Genomic DNA, 22,518 nt, shown 5'->3' with positions numbered 1-22,518 from the left:
AGACCTGTCAGGTAGCATCTTAAACTACTACTTCATATAGAGACATAAATCATGTGCTAACCCTAAAGTTTCTTAAGTTGTTATCTCACAATGCAGCTTAATCAATACCCACCTAAGTACTTTTTTAACCTGGTATCCATGTCTTTCAAGACTCTTGGTTGGGACTTTTTTTCACATTTTCATTATCCTGAGAGTTTTTAAAGAGACAATGAAATTCCCTATTCTGTCAGAACCAGTTACAACTTGGTTGACCTCATAAAAGGTAAAAGATCAGCTTATTTTAGGGTTTTATTTTGGAGATCTTTGAGCTCAGCACCACCCAGTATATGAAAGCTGATAAGAGACTTTAGCCACCTTGTGTATTGAAGCGAACGCCCTTTCTCATCGTATCTTTTCTGAAAAAAATAGACACACCCTTTTTAATGAAACTGAAAAACCTTATCTGGACTAACATTCATTTTCTGGAGACATACTGCCACTACATGTCTAATCCTTAACTAAAAACCTGAACGGTCGACCTTGTCAGGAGTAGTTTTTTTCCTCTCCAATAGTAAAGCAAGTCCCAAAAAATGTGACTGTGTGAGCAGATTCTTGTCCCCACAATGTGAGTAATACAAGTCCACACACACACACACACACACACACACTGGAGAAGCCGTAGGCTACAATGTTCTGATTTTGTAATACATGAGCGGTTTCTGTGTTTTAGTGTCGATAAACTCAGCCTGACCAGTCGTTCTGAGCTCTGCTGGGAGGCTACAGATGGCACATGTGTGTGTGTGTGTGTGTGTGTGTGTGTGTGTGTGTTGCATCCAAGTGTGTGAGCAGGAAACACACTACGATGCCACCTGCCATCACACACACACACACACACACACAAACACACCAGTCCATCCCTCCCCGTTTCTCACCTCCCCCGTGTTAACCAAAAAATCTACATCATCTCCCTCTCACTGTCTTACTCACACACACACACACACACACACAAACACAGAGACTTGAGTACAGCTCATGTCATCTCCCCACAAAAAATACTCTTAGTCAGTTTCCTGCTTACATGTGCACACATATTTGCATAACTACTCACTTGAATTCATAAAAAAATACACATTTTAACTTCTTTGCTTGCGAGAAACGACTTTTTCTTACAGTGTTAGGAACCACAGGATGAAGTGCAGCCCCTATGCATTTTCTATTTAACTTTCAAAAACATTATAGGACAGGTAGTGTGTGAGTGAGCTTGGACTAAAGAAAAGGGAAAGGTCAGTTGTTGGGGAAGAGGGTGAAACTCTCTTTTGTACACATGTGCCTTCGTGTTTAGAGGAAAGGACAATGTGCTGCTTGGCATACAGTCATGCAAAGATTTGGAGCCCTACTCAGCCATGTCTTCTTGAAATTAGATTCATTTAAAACTAATTTGTTTTTGCAATTACGATGTGATTATATGCCAGTAATTGCTGTCTGGATTCTGTCCAAAAAACTTTTTTGCTACATTTTGGACTCTGCGAGGGAAAGATTGTGACTTTATTTCAAAGTTAATTCTTTAAAACGAGGGTAAGGGAGTAACGGAATACAAGTAACAAGATTATGTTTTTATAATACAAGATCTGAGTAACTGTATTCCATTACTGTTACAGTTCAGCTTGTTTGTTTGTCAGCAAGATTACAAAAAAACAACAGGCTTGATTTTCATGAAACTTGGTGGAAGGGTGTAGCAGGGGCAGAGGAAGGGCCTATTAAATGCTGGAGAGGATCCAAATCACAGGGCGGATACACAATTTATTCTTCCTATATTAACATTGTGAGTTAGGGCATGGCCTCAGTGGAGGTCTGCACTCCCCCAGTGCTCTTTTCAGTTTGTTTTATTGGCTTAAAACTTCATATGAGGCACGCAGTTTCCATCAGCAGATTTCTTTTTTAAAAAGCACAATAATTTGTGAGCGTACAATACACCTGACACAGGATAGTGGCAGAGGGAACACACAGCCATGTGTTTTTCGCATGGAAATATAAAAAACAGACAAATGAGCTCAGCATGATGATTCAGAAGTATTCCAAAAGTAATCCAAAGTATTGAAAATATATTACTAATTTTTGAGAAATCTGATAGAATATGTTACAAATGACATGTTAGGGCATGTATTCAGTCATCTGTAATCTTCCAAACACTGTCTAAAACACGATGTGGCCAGTGCTTTAATTCACTGCTGCAATATTTAACTAGGAACACCATCTTTCTCTAACCTTCACCAAGTGCATGAGTGTCTAAAAAACGCACAGTTAAATATGGCGTGACTTGCTATTTATGTTAATTAACAATATTTTCTCATTACATTGATAAAAAACATGGTCTAAGTATCATTAAATGTCCATTCTTATTCATTATCCTTAACTGCGGGATAATGAATAAGAATGAATAAGAACTTATTTACAGCAGGCGGAGACATAGAAACAGACAACCATTCACACTCTCATTTACACCTACGGACGATATAGAGTCACTAGTTAACCCTTAGTCTTGTCTTCTACATGTCTTTGGACTGTGGAAGGAAGATGGAGGACCCATGCTGACAAGAGGAGAACATTCAAACTCCACACAGAAGAATCAAACCAGCGACCCTCGTGCTTTTAGGCAAGAGTGCTAACCACTAGTGGTCGACCGATACAGGTTTTTTAAGGCCGATGCCGATACCAAATATTTTGACATCAGTCTTAACTGATTCCTGATATGTGCTGCCGATTTTTTTGGGATGATTCTTGAAGCCGATATTGCCTCATCTCCCTCCATTTACAAGATAAAAATGACACAATGATAACAAATGTTACACAAGTCTCAATTTAAACAAAAAAATTAACATTTTTTAACAAAACAAACATTCTTCTGCTCGATCTTCCTTTCCTTTTTGTATGTTGTTCTAGGCCTCGAGGTGGTGGCGCCTCAGATGAGTCCACATATTTGATGTGTTTTTCTTTTTTCTGGTATCAGCAGCAGCTCACCAGAGAATGGCAGATGTTGCACCGAGCCTTGCCTGGTGTTGGCTCAGTGAAATGGGCTAATTGATCGGCGAACGCATGCACGAATCGGCCAATGCCGATACAAGTAGAAAACGCAAATATCGGCCCAATATATATCGGTCGACCTCTACTAACCACTACACCAGCGTGTAGCCCCATTTACATATTTTCTCCTGCAAATTATTGAGGTTCAAACGTCATTTCAAGGAGGTTGGCTTGTGAGTGATGTCACTCCCACAGAGACAAGCAAAAAGTCAGAATTGGCGTCCTGAGTTTTGCACTCCCAGTGAGTCGTCACCATAACCCAATTCTCACCCATTAACCTGAACTGAAATCTAACACCATTACACCAAGTCTTAACCTTCAGCTAGCCATTTAAATAAGTGAGGACCAAAACATAATAATAATGGTCCCCACAAAGACATTAGCACAGGAACAAACACAAGCACACACTCGCTAATGTTTGCAGGAGTACTCATTAGAGCTATGAGCACTCATTAGATGCCATTTTCTCCTGCACAGAAAGTACACACTCCCACAACACACACTCATACTCAGAAATAATCACTTTTACTCGTGCCACCCATCCACCCACACACATTACATTTTATGGCCATGACTGTTTATCAGAAGCAATAAACACATTTCAAAACAAACAAAAACATCCAAACCTTGATTAAATTAAGAATTATTTGGTAGAACCAGAATCTACAGGAAAAAAATGGAGGAAATGTTTTCAAGCAAATCCTATTAAACGCGTAAGATCACACACATAGAGAGCCACTAACTCCCTCCTCTTCCCCAAAAATAAATTGGGCCAAGCAGCCAAAGTATGAATATCCTCATCCTTCACCTCGGCCGTGCAGATACAAAGCCACGGCTGCACAATCCTGCTGGGAAATTAAAACGGAGACGAGGAGGAGGTGGAATTTGTTCTCATTTAGGAAGCCTTAATCTGACAGAGGAGGGAAGGAGAACACCAATTTCCCCCCACTCTTTCTTAGACAGACTGTTTAGGGACCCTGAAGGATGAAATGAGATTTGGTGGAAACTCAGTGGGGTTTAATGTGAAAAAGTTGAGAAGAATGAAAGTCAAAGTCGACATTTTGGGGGAGTAGGGAAGTTTTGATAAAAGTCAAAGTGTTGCAAATGTGCTCTGAGTGAAATAATCCAGGTGTAACTGAGACATTTTACCTTTTTGCAGAGAAAATGAGGAAAATCAGTCCGAACCAAAAGAAGAAAGCGAACCAAAACAGAGCATTCTGTGTTGAATTTGGGCGGGAATTTGAAAATCAACACCAGGTATGGTAGTGTACATGTGGTCTAATGATGAAGTAAAGGTCCTTATCCATATATGGTCAGACAATCGCAGAACATAGTTGCTTGTGGCTATAAATAAAAACAAAGTCTTCAAATGATTAAGTGACAGAATGGTGGCTAATGAATTCAATCACACAGCGAATCAATGCCTTTGAAAAAGTGTCTCTCTTTCTCTCACATATTCCGCCCAATAGACAAAGGATATATGTTTACAATGCTTGGTGCACTTGATAAAAAACAGTGTGGAAGCAAACCAAACCCAATAAAAAATGTAAAAATGTTGCAACTTCCCCACTGAATCCACCGGACGTTATATGTGAAAGTGACCTAAGTCTAGATTCAGAAAAAGGGTCAAAAGTCTCGGTGTACCTGAGAGATTTGGGAGGAAAAAGGCTCCTTGTCAGGTGACACTCAATCCTCACCTCTGTAAAGTGAGTTAGGGGCAAAGCAATAAACACTGTGTCACTTCCACTGGCCTCTGACATGTGTTAGCCCTTGACAAGTTCATCTGCATTCACAGAGAGGCCTGGCTGACTATACCTTCACCTCTCTCCTTCCACACAACATGTGTTATTAATTAGCTCGCTCTATTCAAACACACATATAGAAAGCCCAGCAGGGACTGCTTTGTTTTGGCACTGAGAGAGTCTAGTTGACAGACAAACGGACAGACAGATAGAAAGATAAAGAGCAAACAGTTGGACGTTGTGAACTCGCCTTCATTTCAGAGAATTATGTTGTTAAGCAGCAATGCCTGCTGGTGTTGGGACTTTAATGAGTTGCATTTGAGGAATAAAACGAGTTAAAAGGGGATAAGCACATTTGCCAGACGAGTTTTTCAGTCACGAAAACACACAAACACTAAAACGACTCCTCTGTTCTTTGTGGATCACTGATTCTGGCTCCAGGCTAACACTTTAGCATTGTTAGTGATTGAAGGAAGCACTAACAACTGGATATTACAGCAGCATCTCAAGCATATTTCAGTGTCATGTTAAAGTTTCAATTACAAAGATGGCAAATGTTACATCATTATTGGCTAATCAGCCTGTTTTAACATGGAATGAAGGTGTCTAGTGCAGCTAAATACTGAAACAGTGAAAGAAGCAGATATATATGTTATACTATTTTAAATCACTATAATTGCCAATAATACTTCCATTTCAATTTATTTTGCTAAATGTATATTTGTTCTACAGGGCATGTATTACTCCTTATACACTTTATATGTATCATTCTTTTGTTATTGTCCTTTTATGTTATATTTTTGTTTGTTCTATATGAATGTTGTAATTTCTGAGCATCCTCTGGTACAGGAATTTCCTTTGGCTTTAATAAAGTTCTGTCTAATCTTAAGATTATATTGCACTTTTAAGTACATTGGTAAATGTACAGGCAACATAATAAAAACACATCACAATATTACTCAGTTTAGATTAAGTTATAAAGCATTTTTAAGGTGTTTATACTTTAGTAGAGTATTCCTATTTTGTGCAACTTTGCAACATTTTTTCCAGCCAAAACATAAAACAGCATGATACGTATTCGTAAACACAGATTTATTAACCAGGAACCTTTTTTTGTGCAGTTACATAGCCATATGATGATGTTTATAGTCGCATACGCCTTAAACCAGTAATTTTTTATGCCTAACCTTAACCAAAGTGTCTTAAGTATTTTTGAATGTTTTTAAAGCCTACCCTGTTATTCATACTTAATGTTTACCAGTAGTAATACCAAAGTGTTTTAGTAGGCAGTCGACACGTGATCGCAGAATGTTTAAATCGACATTCATCACGTGTCACAATGAGAATGCATTGTAGCAGTTCAAATGGTCATATTCAAGGTTATCTGTGGTTTCTAGATACATAAATGCCAACATTTATTTTGACCACTGGGCTGTCATTTCCCAAGTTGGGAAGTCGATTTTCACTATAAAGTTATAAAGAGACCATGTCTTATAACAAACAATTTAACATTTTTAACAAGAAATGTGTTTTTTGCTGTTAATATAAGACTTAAATACAGAACTGTCACTGGTAATTGAGATAAGCAACACAGTGTTTTTATTGTTTAGGTGACAGATCCAAACACCACATCATGACTTATCTAAAATCACTCATCCCTGCATAAAAAGCAGAACAAACAATGTTCCAGTGACAAGCTGACGGTTTTGCTCTCAACACTTGACTAACACACCCATTTCCTGCTTTTCCTTCAGTCAGCAGTCTGACTCTAAATAACTCAGAGCTCATGACGCTGATTTGGGTCATCAGACTGAATATATTCATGCCTGTTACATTGCTTTGTTTCACTTTTTTGAGTGTGTGTGTGTGTGGGTTCCTCCCACACATTATAATCTGTTTATCCTCTGCCTACAAGATGTGTGTGTGCGTGTGTGTGTGTGTGTGTGTGTGTGTGTGTGTCTTCTACCTACATGTCTCAATGGGAGGTCGCCCCGAGGCGTTTCTGCCCAGACAGATACAACACATTCCTCTACAAGCTGTGTAAGAAAAAGACTTCCTTGTCCATGGTATTAATGAACAGCCATTTTGGCTCCAATGGGGGGCGTGTTTCCTGTCACGCATATTTAAAAGGACAAAGCCTCCCAGGCCGCTCATCCTCCCAGGAGAAGGTCACAACACAGTTTGGCCCGCTGACTGACCTCTGACCCTTGTATATCCCGAAGTGACCCGTCCCGAGCGTGACATCAAGTTTCACAGACCTTTAAAGTTCACAAGACAGCAGATAACATATAGAGCCATTCATATTTCATGGGTTATTAGACGTTTTAAGTTATGACTTTTGGGAGTCTCAGAAAGATATCGCTCAGGTTTTTTCCCCCTTTACCAGAGAAAAAAGTAGGTTAAGGCTTGTCTGTTATCTTCTTATAAATCTATACATCTATGGATTTAAAACTGTCACTTTAGAGATATCTTAATCACGCCAAAGTTCATGTAAGACCATTTTCACACCTCAGTCATTTGGACTGGTTTCTCTGTACCTGAGGCTGTTTTCCCTGAGAGCTTTGCTGAGGTGTGAAAGCTGCTGCAGCTCCAGAAAAAACAGTCTGAAGTAAATTCCCAAACTAAATGTGAAAGCCAAATACCTCACAAACTTGAATAACATCATCGGTGTCACATTAGTGTCACTTGGTACAGCAAGTATAAAAAGTTATTATCCTAAGAACATGCTTCACACTGAAAATACACATTTGGTGAATGGCTGCTTTGTTGTGATTTCTCCTTTGAAGGTGCTGCTGTATTAGGACATGCCACGCACCGAGGCATTACTGATTTTTTCTTAGCTTTGATGTGGGATCAGCACCGAAGTAACAGGAAAATATAAAGAAACATCTTCTGTTTGCACCAAAAAAATATTGCATTTTTTAGGGATGTGATGATGGTGAACGGAGCTCTCATGCATGGGAAAATAAGATGTGCAGTGTGGATGAAGGCTGAGCCTGAAAACTCTCTAAGACCTGAAGATTTAAAAGTAGCCATGTCCAATCATCACACTAAATGGGATTCCCATGCCTCGATGGGTAAATTCTCTATTCGACCAGCCAGTCCAGCTTTCCTCATCTCTCGTTTCCATGCTTACTGTACACCCAGGGTTTAAATATGTTGAGCTTTAATGCACAAAAATAGTCCAAAACAAGCTTTATCGTCACTATTAAATCCAACTGTTTACTCTGATAGATACCCCCTATCGTGCAGAAGAGTGTGTGTGTTGTTTTTGTGACATCTGGAGCGTATCAGCGAGTGCATCCTGTAAATCCTGGGATTGCAGCTGTGCGTGTGTGTGACGTTGCTAACTGGGTCCCCCCCCTTCACCCCCGCCACACTCTCTCCTCGTTAATCTGCTCATTAAGGATCTAATCTGACATGTGTTTTCATTTGTGTGTGAAAAGTGTGAGTGTGTGTGTGCGTGCCACTGATGAGCAGGGAATCCACCATAGGTCTGATTACTTTTACAGCAATTTGTTACTTTTATTGTGTGTGCGTGCTTCAGGGTACAGTTTCTCTGCTTGTATGCATGTATATAAAATATGTTCCTGCGTACAGTACGTGTCTCTGTGTGTTTACATATGTGTGCCATATGTGCGAGCAGATTCATATGGGATATTGTTTAGAAAAGCAAATCCAAACAATGTGGAGTTGCATAAGAGAAACAATAGCAGGACTCAAAGTTCACCCTTCCTTCCATTAGACAAATATTTGCTGCCAAGAGACAAGAGTCAGCTGCTGACAGTCAGCCAATGTTCAAACTCTATTCTTACTCTGATCTATTAATGGTGGAAAGCAGGAATAATAGGCTATTAATTGATTGATACATTGTTGAAAAAATAAAAAGGAAAAATACAAGCCTGTAAATTCATTTTGACGGAGGTGTTTCCTTTTGTTCTCACACATTTTGTAAGACTTTATGTGCAAAAGCAACTTTTTATTGCAAAGATGCAAAGACTAAAAATGACTTTAGTGTGCAACTAAATAACACTGTCAATTACATTTTGAGTAAAACAAAGTTTGGAGTTTGGGGATATAAGAGCTTGGAGGTGGTCGGGGCAGATGACTCAAACAAACACAAAACTATCACCCAGGAGAAACTAAATGTCAGCAATGAGTCATTTATGTATTTATTTGAACCTAAACCATAATCTTTTAATAAACACAAAATGCCTGAAACTGAAAAGGAAACTGTGACTGTTCCACAAGTTTACCACATATTTAAGACTGCAACTGTAATCCAGTAGAAAACAATTCCCTCTAAACACGATTGAGAATGCTGTTTAGTTTTATGGGAAATGCCATTTTTATTGGAGATTTGAAGTTATTAATGCAAATTTAAATGCTAAAATGTATTTCTCATTGTAGACATACAGATATAAAATTTTCCCAACAAGCTAAACAGCTTGATAAATGATAAATGTAATCACAGATATAATTGCTGGAGGAATTGATAAATTATAGATTAGGAAAACGTCTATTTAAAAGCAGGCTCTCATCTACAGCCAGCTAAAGCATTTAGTTATTTTTTAGGTTTAAAATAAGTTCTGATAAACCATCTTTAGGCTACCAAAGGCTAACAGGCAAAGCTAGTGAGTATTTAGTGATGATATTGGAGCATTCAGCAGCTAAAGACCCAGTGAGTTTACTCTTAGAGATGATGGAGACCCAAACAGTTAAAAAAGAAGAACTGATATTGGACTTGTATTTAGCAGAAACATGACTCCACGTGAAAGCTAATGTTGCTGGATGTGAAACAGGCAACGGTGTGCTAACACATTAGCCAAATCAATGTTTTAAGACCATAACATTTTATCTTTTCCTGGGATTCTTCCAACAAGTGCCAACAATGAATTGTTGGAAGTATTTAGGTTGGTGCTGACACTAGTGTTACAGATAGACTTTGCTGACACTGTAGTCCAGATATAAACAATTGAAATCTGTAGGTACAATTTGTTCAGACATGACCTTGTATGGAGTTTTTATTAAACCAAACCAAGAGTTCCAGTTGTATGCAGTGAAAAGTTCACCATCATTTCTCCAAATGAAGTAGCGAGAGAGAGAGAGAGAGAGAGAGAGACGGCAAGCAGAGGAAAAACTGATGAAAACATGACGAGTGCACATGGAGTTCAGAGAGAGTGAGGAGAGAGAGAAAGTGATGGTGCAGGAGGTGATGGTGAAAGAAAAGCGACAGAACAGCCTGAGGGTGGAGGAGGACGAGAGACAGCGAGAGGTCTGTCACCGAGGTCAGGATGAGACTGACCACGCCAAGCTGCCCGGAGCCCTGAGACTCCGTCTGTTCTCGTCTGCTCCATCTTTCAAGCCCTGCCTTTCTCCCTTTCCTTTTTATCTCCTTTTTGTTCTTTTATTCCTTTAATATTTCAAGCTCTCTGTGGATCAGACTGAACGACCAGGAGGGAGTGGATGATTAAACTACTGTCCTCTGTTTCAGATCTGTACACTCAGCAGGAGGGACTCAGACTGAGACCACGCTGCAACATGGGGAATGTAATAATTTTGGAAAGCAAATATGGCATGGGAACGGGAGAGATATTTTAATCTGTAGATCTGTTGTTCTGTGCTCTTTTAAATCTCTTCTGCACTAATTGGTAACACCTCGTGTCTTTTAATCACTATGGAACCAAACCAAAATAAAGGGGAATAAACGGTCATGCTTTGTGATTTTTTTTTCTTCTGTCCTTGCAAAATTACAAATGTATCAGTTCAATACAGAAGTCAACATGGGTATTATGTTACATAAGATGGGACAATTGCTCATTTAGACTACAAACAAGCAAACAAAACAAATATCTGTTTGTCATTGACCTAATTCTCACGGCTGTTTTGTACTTCAAAGTAACAAATAGAAGAAATTGCTGCGAAACAGAATAAGCAACCAAATTATTTTTGAAGGGCTCACGCCTTAAGTTTCCTTGGAAACGAGCCACAGGCTAACCAATCTGTGACAGCAGCACATTTACCCTTCCTGTTTTGTGTGGCGGCTGTGGAACTGAAAAATACAACCATCTGGAAGGGGCGCTTTTATATTCTTTAAAACAGACAAAGTCAGACTAAAAGCCGAGCAAAGGACCGCTGGTGAAAAAACGCCACGCCTTAAAGCCACATAAAGGCGCAGATTCGTCAGAATATTTGTGCTGCGGAACAAACACGAGACTAAACAACTGAAGACAGAGTCGCTTAATTTGCACTTTCACAAGAGGAAGTTGAACTAAAGTTAGTCCAACTCTATATCCATCCATTCAGCACTCATCCTTGCATTCCACAATCCTTCTGATGAGATCTCCTAGAGTCAGACCTCTGTTCGGCCATCATTCTACCCATCATTCCCATATCGATTTATTCACCCAATCATCCATCCATTCCCATCCAACAAGCCATTAATCCAGCCTTCTGTTGATTCATTTATCTGTCATACAATAACTCCATCTACCAGCCTTCCTTCCATCCATCATCCATCTTTGTGTTCATCCATCCATCATCCATCTGACAAACAGAAATTCATTCATCCGTTGTGCAGCAATTCAGTTCATCAATCGATAAATCCATTCACCCTGAAATAGTCTGACTCACTCGATATAGACTGTTACTATAAGTAGCTCTCTCCCTCCATTATCTATTTTGCAGGGGCATCAGTGCTTCATCCGGAGCTTAGCGCCGCCCAAGACGATTAGGATTGTTTTAAAGAAATACTAACAGGCCGGAGCTGTTTTTCAGCAGAATTCTCCATTACTGACACAGCGCTGTTGAAATGGGTCTGGCTATGTGAGACTATCCATGGTCCAACAATCAGTTTTATCCTTCATCCAGCAATCCATCCAATCATCCATCCACCTGTTCGTCGCTCCACCAGTTGATCCATCAATCCATCTTGCCATCCTTCCAGCCATCTGCTGATTCCTTCGTCTGTCCCGACATGCCTCCATCTATCATCCAACAATTAATTCTGACTTACACCATTCAACCTGTGTTTAGATCAATCTATCCATTTATTCATCCACCCAGTGCAGAACCATCCATCCACCCATGTATCCATTTATCTATCCATTTATACATCCAATTAACAATCAATGGATCAATCTATATCATCCAACAAACTATTCATCGTCCATACCTTCAATGAAATATTGTTCATTTCAAATACTTCAAGAGTTCTTGATTTGCTCTTTTAAGTCACCATGATCAGCCACATAAGATAAACATTGAAAACATGATTGAAGAAACACTTCTCCCTGGCTGACTACTGTGAAGATAATCATTGTGATTATAGAATCTTAATCAGTTTCAGCAGATGGAACATATGTATTTAGAGTAGTCACAGTTTCTGAACCAATATTAACACACAATCATAATCATTATCAAAAGCATATTGCATGATTAATCCATAATTGCATGGAGAGACACACAGTTGGTATTACGCATGCATTTGATAGTGACCTTCGTCACACAGATAGTGACCCCCATACACAGAGACAGACAACAGAGACAGAAAAAGAGACAGAATACCAGATTATCTTAACACTACACACACAGTTTCCGCGCATATTCCACACATAGACCAATGCAAACGCCCTCCAAGTGAGTGTCCCTTCATGTGACACCTCCAGGCTGTGGGTTGTCTGTCCTGTGACTGTGTCTCAGCTTCAGACTTTGATTTACAACATTCCTCCTTAGCATTGCTTATACAAGTCTGTCAAACTTTAAAAGGATATTCCCTTATGTATTTTCATGCAAAAAAGAGTCAGTGACCATTCTTGGTCTGAATGAACCAATAAATCCCAGATGCAACTTCAAAAGCAGGTGGATTTTTTCTTTGTAAAGTTTCTTTCTTTACTCTCTTTGTGTCCCTGTGGGCACAGAATATGTGTTAGAGAATTTGCAAAGCATGCACACTGTAGCTGTGTGTGCACCACAGAGTGCACATGAAGCATACTATAAGTGACAGCTAGTTAGGTGGCTGTGTCTGTATGTGAGTGCTGTGTATGTGTGAGGTAAGGACTGTGCCAGTACAGCCTCATGTAGGAGGAAACAGTTCAGCCAACTCCTAAAGAGATGTCCCAAATTATCCCGCCACCGACGCATGTTCCTTACCCATGCCTCTGCTCTATTTTACCGCGCTCTGCAGGGATTCACTTTGTCGGCCACGCTATTTCAGACGTGGACGTGAGACAAGACTTGTTCTGGTGGCGCTCCAGATTGGCTGGGGAGGCAGAGCCGACGGATCCGAGTGTGTCTGAACAAAAGTGTTACTGGTTCTCGTCTAAACCAACGTCTGTTCACTGAGCGCAGATTGTGTCACTTGAGAGTTTGTGGAAGTAAAAGGTCTTCGTTGGCATTAGCGCCCAGACTGTCTGTTTTACAGAAGCTTCCTAAGGCCTTGTGAACCACAGATGAATCCATTTAACCTCTAAGCTCATCATGAAAGATGCAACAGTGTAATTTTTGGGGTATTTCAGCCAGTTTTTGATCCAGTAAATTTCTCTGATAACATAAAGCTACACTCAGTCTTTTAAAGTGTTGTTTTTTGTGATAACATTGTTTCCCATTTTAGTACAAAAGTCTCCTCCTTCAGAAAACATTCCCGGCTGACAAATATGTATTTTTAAAAAGGCTGTAATTAGGGATCATAATTACAACCCCTGGGTCAGGAGGTTGCACGGGGAAGTTATGTTGTCACACACATGTTGTAAATGTAGCCTGTCGCCGCCGGAGCTATACGGCTCCTTTGTTTGGCTGCTTGACTGCAGACATGTTTCACAGCACTGGAACGTGTTTGTTCCATTTTGGTCCAGTAATTTAATTATGGGACTGGGAGAAATGGGCAGCGACAGGCTATCTGATGAGGGAGGAGGAGGGGGGAGTCATCCAATAATAAATTTCAATCAGGAGAGTATAGTTGAATTAAAAGTGAGGGACAGAACAGGGTTATTAAAACCGTCCTGTAACCTAAAGGCCACTGGCTTGATTTCCCTAAAGACACTGAGCCAGCCACTGGGCAGAGCTTAATACACACACTGTTCTTTAGAATTGCAGTTTATCTGAAAACTGAAACAATCAGCCAATTAGTTTATCAGTAGACACATATTCAGCACAAATTCATCTTATCATTGGTTAGTCTAGGGCTGCTACTAATGATTATTTCTATTAATCTGTCAATAAAATGTCAGAAAATGGTGAAACATGCTCAGCCCACAATGACATCTTCAAATGTTTTGTTTTATTTGACCAACAGTCCAAAAATCCAAAGTGATGCAGTTTATTGTCATGTATGACAAAGAAAGGCATCACATTCTCACATTTAATAACAATGAAACCTGCAATTTTTTTGGCTTTTCCGCTAAAAACACACGATGATTAAAATCATCTTAAACACATTTTCTGTCGATTGACTCAATTGACTAATTGTTGCATCTCTAGATTAGTCGTTCATGACGCTTGTGAGGCAAAAAAGGGGAAATATACCAAACATTTGCTGGTTTCTTCTCAAGTTTCGGTTAGGGTTAGGGTTAGGGTTGGTTTTGAAGATTTGAGGATTTGTCTAGGACATCACCTTGTATTCTTGGAAATTGTGACGGGCATGTTTCATGATTTTGTAACATTTTAAAGATGAAAAAATCAAACTAGCGAAAACAACCGTTTGCTGCAGTACTTAAATTAAGATTACGAGCGTCACTTAAACTTACTGAACCTCACACTACACATAAGGGCTGCAACTCGCATCTATTTTTGATTCTTAAAAAAAATATATAGATATTTAATTAATATTTTAGTTGATGTCAAACAAAATGTTAGAAAATAGAAGAAAAAAAAGCCCTTCAAAATCATACACATCCCAAAGTGACATCTTCAAATGTTTTGTTTAGTCCAAAGATTCAGTTTACAATTATTATACAATTGTCACATTTCAGATGCGGAAAGACAGAATATTTGAAATTTTGGCTTTAAAATAACTACAACAATAAAGTGATTCCCACAGTAGCTGAAGAATTATTTTCTGATTGACTGAATTGACAAGTCGTCCATTCCTCATTTGATTTGATGAACAGATTCTCAGTTCTATCACTCCTTTCTGCAGAGACATCAGAGGTCAAGGGTCAGATCTGTCTCAGTGGCTTGCTCATGGACACTTCAGCAGAGCAGACACTCATTGTCCCTTATCTCTCCGGATCGAAAGACTTCCAGCAGAGGTTAATCTATAACCTTTAAGACTTCAAGTTCACAGTAAAGCGTTATATTCTGTTTCTAATTATGCCCTCACTGACTGGAGTATCATATTTTGAAGCTGACGTTGAGCCCTGTGGCATCAGACTCTGAAATAAAACTCCTAAATATCATCTCAGGAAATTTTTAAGTGGGGCTGCGGTCTCGCCAAAGGCTTAAGGCCCCCCTCAATGGGCATATTTCGAACATTTGACTCGTTCCCAAAAACAACACTGCTCCTGCCAAGTCAGAGAGCTACGAGCTACACCCCGTCAGCATCCAACATAAACTCACACAACAAATAATGAAACCAATCAAGCAGAACCAAGGCCCCCTAAGAAAACAGCCAAATGATATGTTAAGGTGGCTGCAGGGTGGCCCGGCTGTTGAACGATCACAGGTTTGAACCCTGGATGTCAGTTTTAATGTGGAAACGTCTCTCTTGACTGAATCCTGCAAGCCTGGACAGTGAAACAGAACTAGAAGATTTTCTTCAGATGCATAAAAATATCAAATTAAGACATATGATGACCTGAAAATCCTTTGTCAGAGGCAAGAAACATATCTGGATAAGAACATATCAGTAAAATGTTAAAGCACATGTAAAACCCCGATAAAAATGTAATATTTTACTTTACAACTGCCTTGTTCCACAACATTAGCCTATGGAAAAGTAATTGAAGCAGACAATATTACTCCGTCGGTGGTGTACTACAGGGCCAACCACTGACTAAAATTTTATTACCAAGATTTATTACATTTCATTAAGTACTTAAACAGCATTATTACATATTATACTGCTCCCTGGGTTACCTCACAAAACAAGGTCATGGGAGAGTGAGGTTTTCATGAAGAAACGAAACAAAGAAGGTTTTGCTTATAACTCTAAAGGAAGGTGTGTAATCCACTGAAGATACACCATATCCACTATCTGTCGAGAGTGGTTCTAATGTCCTCGTGGTTTATTAGTCCCTCGGTGGTGAAACATGATCCAATAGTATTGGAGGACCCCATCTGTGAGACGGCGCTGGACAGCCGGCCGTGATTTACACAGGAGCCGTTTATGGAGCTTTTAAAAAAGACAGAGGAGCCGACGTAAAAAAGGCTTATTTATGGAAGAGAGCAACACATGGGCTGTTGTGTGGATGCGCACAATCGAGTGTGTGTCTCAGGGTCAAAGAGACGCAGTATAGGGGCGTGTGTGTGTCTGTGTGAGTGCTTGTTTACAGGTTCTGTGGAGTAATGCTCGGAAAAGCACCAGGAGAGTTGTACAGGAATGATTTGTAGGTGTCAATGTGGAAAATATCAGGTTGTAAAAACATTTTTAACCAAAACTATCCATTTCCAGTCATATAAACCAGTGATGGTGATAGGAAAAGTATTTTCTCAATCACATGGGAGAAAATGATGAACAAAAGTTTCCACTGCCCAAAGTGATAGCATCAAACCACTTGTTTTGTTTAACTAACAGTCTCAAAAACAAATATTATAACTTTATTATCATAGATATCAAAGAAAAGCAGCACATTTTCACATTTGACAAGCAGAAACCAGTTATTTTTTTGCAACTTTTGTTCTAAAGAATGACTAATTACTAGCTGCCCATTAATTCTCCTGCATTAATCAACTTTTCGTTGCAGCTGCAAGTGTAAATATAAAGGTCAACATAAAACGACAACTGCTTCACACAAAAACCCTCAACTTATGTTTTTGTCTTTTCCGACATCCTCAAACTTATAAAAACCAGACAGCAGCACTTCCAACAATTTGTAAGAATTAAATGAGATCCTTGAGGTTCTAGGCCTGCAAACAAAAAGAGCCACACACACTCTATTCCTGCTCCGAATACAAACAGGTAAACTCTGCCTCCAAATGAAAAGTAAACACCATTTCTCTACTCCTGCAATGAGCAAACCCAAACTCCATCAATAAAAAGCTGGTGCAGGCACAGTTCCGCTGGGTTTAATCTCCTCTAAATTCATGCCAAAAACACAAGCAGAGACAAAAGCCATAAGACAAACTCCCTCCTTATCAAGTATGGATTAGGAAACCCATCAAACCCCATTTCCTCTGAAGTGATTTTTCCTCAGTGCCATCCTTCCACCTCCAGGAGCAGGATGCATTAACTCCTTGACCAATAGGTGGCAGAGTTTCACATTGTATCCAGGCAGGATTGAGGAGCGAGCAAAGGGTGGGAAAGGGAGAAAAGAGAGAGAGAGAAAGAGAGAGAGTGAGAGAGTGAGAGAGTGAACTCTTACTTGCAATCTCTGTCCTCCAGATCAAAATGCGGATTGAAGTTGATGAGAATCTTCTGCCCGGGCTCAGGGGCTGTTATCACCCACACACAGTGTTGGGAGGGCGGGTAGGCGCCGGGGTAGCCCGGGGAGGTCAGGTAGTCCGCGGTGTGTATCTCTATATTCCCCCCGCATTTATCTGTGCAGCAAGAGAAGAAAGTTGCACAGTTAGTGGAGAGAAATACACTTTTTCTGGAACTGATGGCACGATTTAAGGATAAAGGATTAAAGTGCATCAGCGGGGATGGGAGTGGGAGTGCTAAGACCTCCAACTGGGGATCATCATAAATCCAAATATCCACCAGTAGAGCAAAAAACATGATGACGGGAAAGCGCTGATTTCTGTGACTATAAATCCTGGTGAATTCTATCAGCCTCACGGAGCTGATAAAACTCCCCGACTACACCGTAAAGGTGTGGGTTCCTGTGCATCCCTGCCATAAGGTGATTACGCCCATGGAGGTTAGGTGGAGTGGAGGTGCTGCTGCATCTCCTGCAAACAGGCAGCATCATTAAATTTAATTTTCTTAATGAATGATTTATGAAATTGCCTGGAGACGATATCAAGCTTCAGTGGCAATGCGCGCAAAAGCCCCAAAAATGCGTCTTTGAATGGATGAAGCGCAGCGGGAAATGTGATATATTAACATTATAATGAGGATTTATAAATAATCAGTTTGTACTGATTGTATGGCACTTTATGCATGTTTGGTATCACAAAATATCTCATGAACAGTCCGGTTTTTGTGCATTTTGTATAACATCCTTGATTATTTTTCGTTTATTAGGGTAATTATATTACAAGCAGTATTTACACGAGATAACTTGAAGCCCTGCAGACGAGCTCTCGCAGGGAAAGCCGAGGCATAACAGGTGAGAGGCAACAATGGTGCAAAATGAATGATGCAAAATGGATCAATGTGAAGCCAGGGCTGCCTGTTGTCAAGCCACATGTATTCATACAAGCAGTCAACACCTACCAGTCTGTAGGATCAACGCGGAGACCAGGATGACTTGGGTGAAAAGGAACAATAGCAATCCACTACGCATCCTTAGATTGTACAACACAGACATTCTGCAAAAGAAAATAAAGAGGAGGGGAAAACGTCCAAAGGGTTTACGTCCAAAAGAGATACAAAAAATAACCGAAGATTGTCTCAAAGTGAGATATCTGGTTGTTGTAGGGTCCCCAGCATCCTGCGAGCTTCAGCACCAGATCCCTGCGTCTGTCAGGGAACAACTTGCCATCTCCTGCAAAAAATAATCCAAAAGCAGAAAACAAGACGAAGAATAAAAAAAGGGAAAAATCCGCTCGCCAGAAGTGGCAGCTCTGCTCCCTCGATTCTCTGTCAAACCTCTCACGAACAGGATCGATACACGTACTTCCAAGTGGAAAATTTAAAAAAGAGGAATCAGTAGTTAACCGGTATTCAGTGGAAACCAACCGCGAGGAACATCGGAGCTCTCCAGATCCTCCTTTCAGCTCTCCGCCTCTCTCTCTCTTTCTCTCTCTGTCTGTTCGCAGCGAATGACTGACCGTCACAGCAGAAATGTCAGGAATACGAGGCGAGCCTCGAAAGTAACAGTGGAATTTCCACTCCCCAAATTCCTGCTGATAGACGCCACTGCTGCGCGCAAACCAGCAGCGACCGACCGCTACGAGGGGCTGGAGCAAACTGACACCGGTGCGCCCTCTGTGCGCTCCCGACGCATGAGAGAGAGAAAACTGCGCACGCAAACTCCCGCTGGCTGCTGAGGCTGGTACGAGGTGTGGGCAGCGCGCACGAGTCCACAGCTGAGCGGAGGATCCAAGAAAGATGTGTGTTTGTTGCGTCTTATGAGATCTGATACTTTGTCCCACTGACTCAATATGATTATCAGTCGGTTTTTGTTGTGTTGATGATGTAAATGGAGATATTTTTTTTGGCTTGGATGCACTGTAAAAAAAAGAAAAAAGAAGAAAAAAATTGTTAAAGTTGCTACTTATTGTCAAATCAGTAAACAACGGTAAGTTATTTGACAGTAAATTCCTATAAAAATAAGGATAAAATACAGTTAATAACTGTATTGGGGGAAAAAAGACATTTGCTGACATTTAAAAAAAAATTGTTACATTAAATTTATAATTATACTGTAAAAAGAAATGGAAAGTTGCCATAATTTGACATTCAGCAATATGATGTGTATTTATTTATTTATTTATGTTACATAGAATTCACTGTAATTTAACATTTAAGGCGATAAAGCAATTAAATAATACTGTAAAAATGTTTTAAAACGGCCCATTACATTCATTTACAGATTCCAACTTCCAACTTTTTATGGTTAATATTTGCAATAAAAGTAATTTACCTTTTCGGCATTTGTACTTCATGAAGAAAAACAAGACAATAATTCAGTAAATTTCTGCAAAATAACCCCCCCCCCCCTTTTTTTTTTTTTACAGTGTGTTGCTGGATTTTTTTTTTTTTAAGTTTAAACATGTAACGAGATTTTCTTTGTTTCATTTTAGTAATTCATCACTGAACATTTGTTAAAGGTAAAACTTAATTGTTTCACTATAACTGTGACTGGACTTTGTGTGTTTCAGAGATAAAAGTGAAAGTGATCCATTCCACAAATAGATACAAAGTGTCCTGAAAAGTGACACGTCATTTATTATGTTTTTAACGACCCACAATGGATTTTGTCCTTCATCCATTTTTTTTAACTTAAATAAATAATCAATAAGCTTTTCTGCCACATTGATGAAGTATGATGGGAGAAAATTGGGTTATCTATAGATTAAATGCATAGTCTAACAGTCTGTAACACTGAGAAAGGCAACCACTGACTGAAAAATAATTATTTTATCCCCTTTCCAGGTCATCAAGTGCTCTTTTGGTAATTTTACCTACATTAGGCTCTATGCTGCAAGTTCATGACCTTGGAGGAGCTGAGACAGTCTGGTTGAGGACAGTAAAAGACCATGAAGCCATTTATGTTAAGTATAATACCAGCATTCTCATCATATTTAGTGCCTTTGTGTCATCCTTCAGCTGGACACCTCTAAGCATTAGTGGTTATAATACTGTGCTGTCATGTTTCGGTAAAGATCTGGGCTACCAATCAGCCTGCATTCTTTTAAAGATCCTACAGGGTTTCAAAAGAACTCCGGTCCTATCTATCTCAATACAAAATGAGACACTCTCACTTGATTTATTAATAATATAAAAATAATATTGTGGGAACTTATGGTCTCAATAGCTAGTTTCAAGTCTTCTTAAAGATAATATGATGTTAATTGTGTAAATAATGGTTACATTTAGAAGCTTATGATTTGGGCGTGGCTAGTTTTGTTTGACAGTTTGCTAACACCACAAGCTGTCCACAAACCAATGGGTGAGATCATGCTGACTACGTCCATTATTTATATACAGTATGGTAAAGATGAGTCAACCATATCAACTCAAGATAAAGATCTTTTATTCACTTAACTCCTATACTGTCCAAAGAAAAGTCTTGTTCAGTAAGGACACTGAAAATATGTATTTGTTTTTGGAAATTTAGGGAGTTTTAACATCCTGAGGAGGGTTTACATGCTGTAATTGCACACACATTATATATAAAAGTCTCAAAGGTTGATTTTTATTGTTCTTTTAGATGATCTTTAACCTTCCTGGTTTCTTCTGGTCAAGTCTGACCAATTTTATTTTCAGACATTAGTCTTTCCTCAAAACAAAACAAAATATCATCATCATCATCATCATCATCATCATCATCATCATCATCATCATCATCATCATCATCAAAAAAAAAAAAACAAGTGTAAAACGTGGGGAAATTTGTGTGTTTTAACAGCCTTAGTAGGATATTCATGTCGTTATTGCACCAAATAAGTCAAAGTTGTTTTATTGTTCTATTTTGATCATCTTTTACTTTTACTTTTTGTCCTTTGGTCAAATTTAACAGGATTTATTTTCAGACATTAGTATGTTAGTGTTGCAACAAAACAGCATCAATAAATAAAAAAAGGAGTGGCAATGAGTTGGAATAAGCTGGCTAAAAGGTGTGACACATAATTGTGTGATGATATATACTCTGAGCTTTATAAACAAGAAGAAAATTGAGTCATTTTGACCTGGAAGGACCAAAGTTGCATGGTCATCAATTATTATGATTATAAAATTATGAAAGAATTCAGTATTTCTTCATAGAATCTTCATAGTAGAATAGTATCTCTGTCGCGTGAGATGGTATTTACTTACAAAGATCAAATTTAATGAATGAATAAAATGAGAAATCAGAACATTTCCCAGGTTTGTTTATCTTGTCAAAACAAGCGAGGAGACACGGGTGGAATTTAAACTCATGACGTGTGATTCTGAAATCCAAACAGCAGCAGACTGCTTCTCCCAGGTGGAGCTCTAATTAGAGCCTGCTTGTTCAGCACACCTTTCCAGGCCTAAATAAAGATAAAAATGTGATTATGAGACACTTATAAGTGCTGCTAATGACTCACCACTCTCTATTAATGCAGTGTCGTTCATTATAACTGCGCTCTTTAAGAAAACTGTTGTTGTGTTCACATCCTCAGTGAGGATCTGCTGTCGGCAGTTTAATCACTTCAGCAGTTGTTCAGATTAAGGCTGCTGTCTCAGGAGGAGTTATAAACAAGAGAATAACAATAGTGGTAAATTGAATTTCAAATTAGACCGAATAAAGGTTGATGAGAATAAAATATCTGAGCAGAAATAAAGTGAAAACCATGTTTCTCCAAATTAGGTGAGTTTTACATAAACTGAAGTGTTCCTTTATGGGCTGTGAAAATACTTCTTTAAGATAACAGCTAAAAAAAACCTAATTGGATTATCTGAAACCTGCAGACCTGACTTTATTAACTCATAGAAGGCTGGTGGTGTATAGTGGGACATATAGTTTTACAGTGCAGGGATAATTTAAGGTGAATCTGTGGTGTTTTTGTTACAAATAACACCCCACTACTCATGCAACCACATCTTTATATACACTGTAACAAAAAAAAAAAACATTTACCTTTTTATTTTATTTGAGTTCTTTTTTTTTTTTTCAATAAGTGCAAATGGCATTAAAAAATAATTTTATAACAAATCATATTCATAAAGTGGATGTTAAAATCTGTAAATTAATATAATAAAATAATG

General features: G+C 39.1%; 1 protein-coding gene across 1 annotated transcript in view; it reads right to left on the bottom strand.

Annotated features, from left to right (window-relative positions):
- Positions 1-19,167, bottom strand: part of LOC131979878 (neuropilin-1a-like) — a 96,645-nt gene extending 77,478 nt beyond the window's left edge. Inside the window, exons 1-2 of the mRNA XM_059343946.1 lie at positions 18,337-19,167; positions 17,321-17,495 (exon numbers count right to left, since the gene is read on the bottom strand). Coding sequence (XP_059199929.1) covers positions 17,321-17,495; positions 18,337-18,430 — 269 coding nt within the window. The 5' untranslated portion in view covers positions 18,431-19,167. The remainder of the gene's footprint in view (positions 1-17,320; positions 17,496-18,336) is intronic.
- Between the last annotated feature and the right edge of the window lie 3,351 nt (positions 19,168-22,518).

Source organism: Centropristis striata, chromosome 11 (assembly GCF_030273125.1).
Source record: "Centropristis striata isolate RG_2023a ecotype Rhode Island chromosome 11, C.striata_1.0, whole genome shotgun sequence".
NCBI classification, from domain to species: Eukaryota; Metazoa; Chordata; class Actinopteri; order Perciformes; family Serranidae; genus Centropristis; species Centropristis striata.
This window is presented reverse-complemented; position numbering and strand designations above follow the sequence as displayed.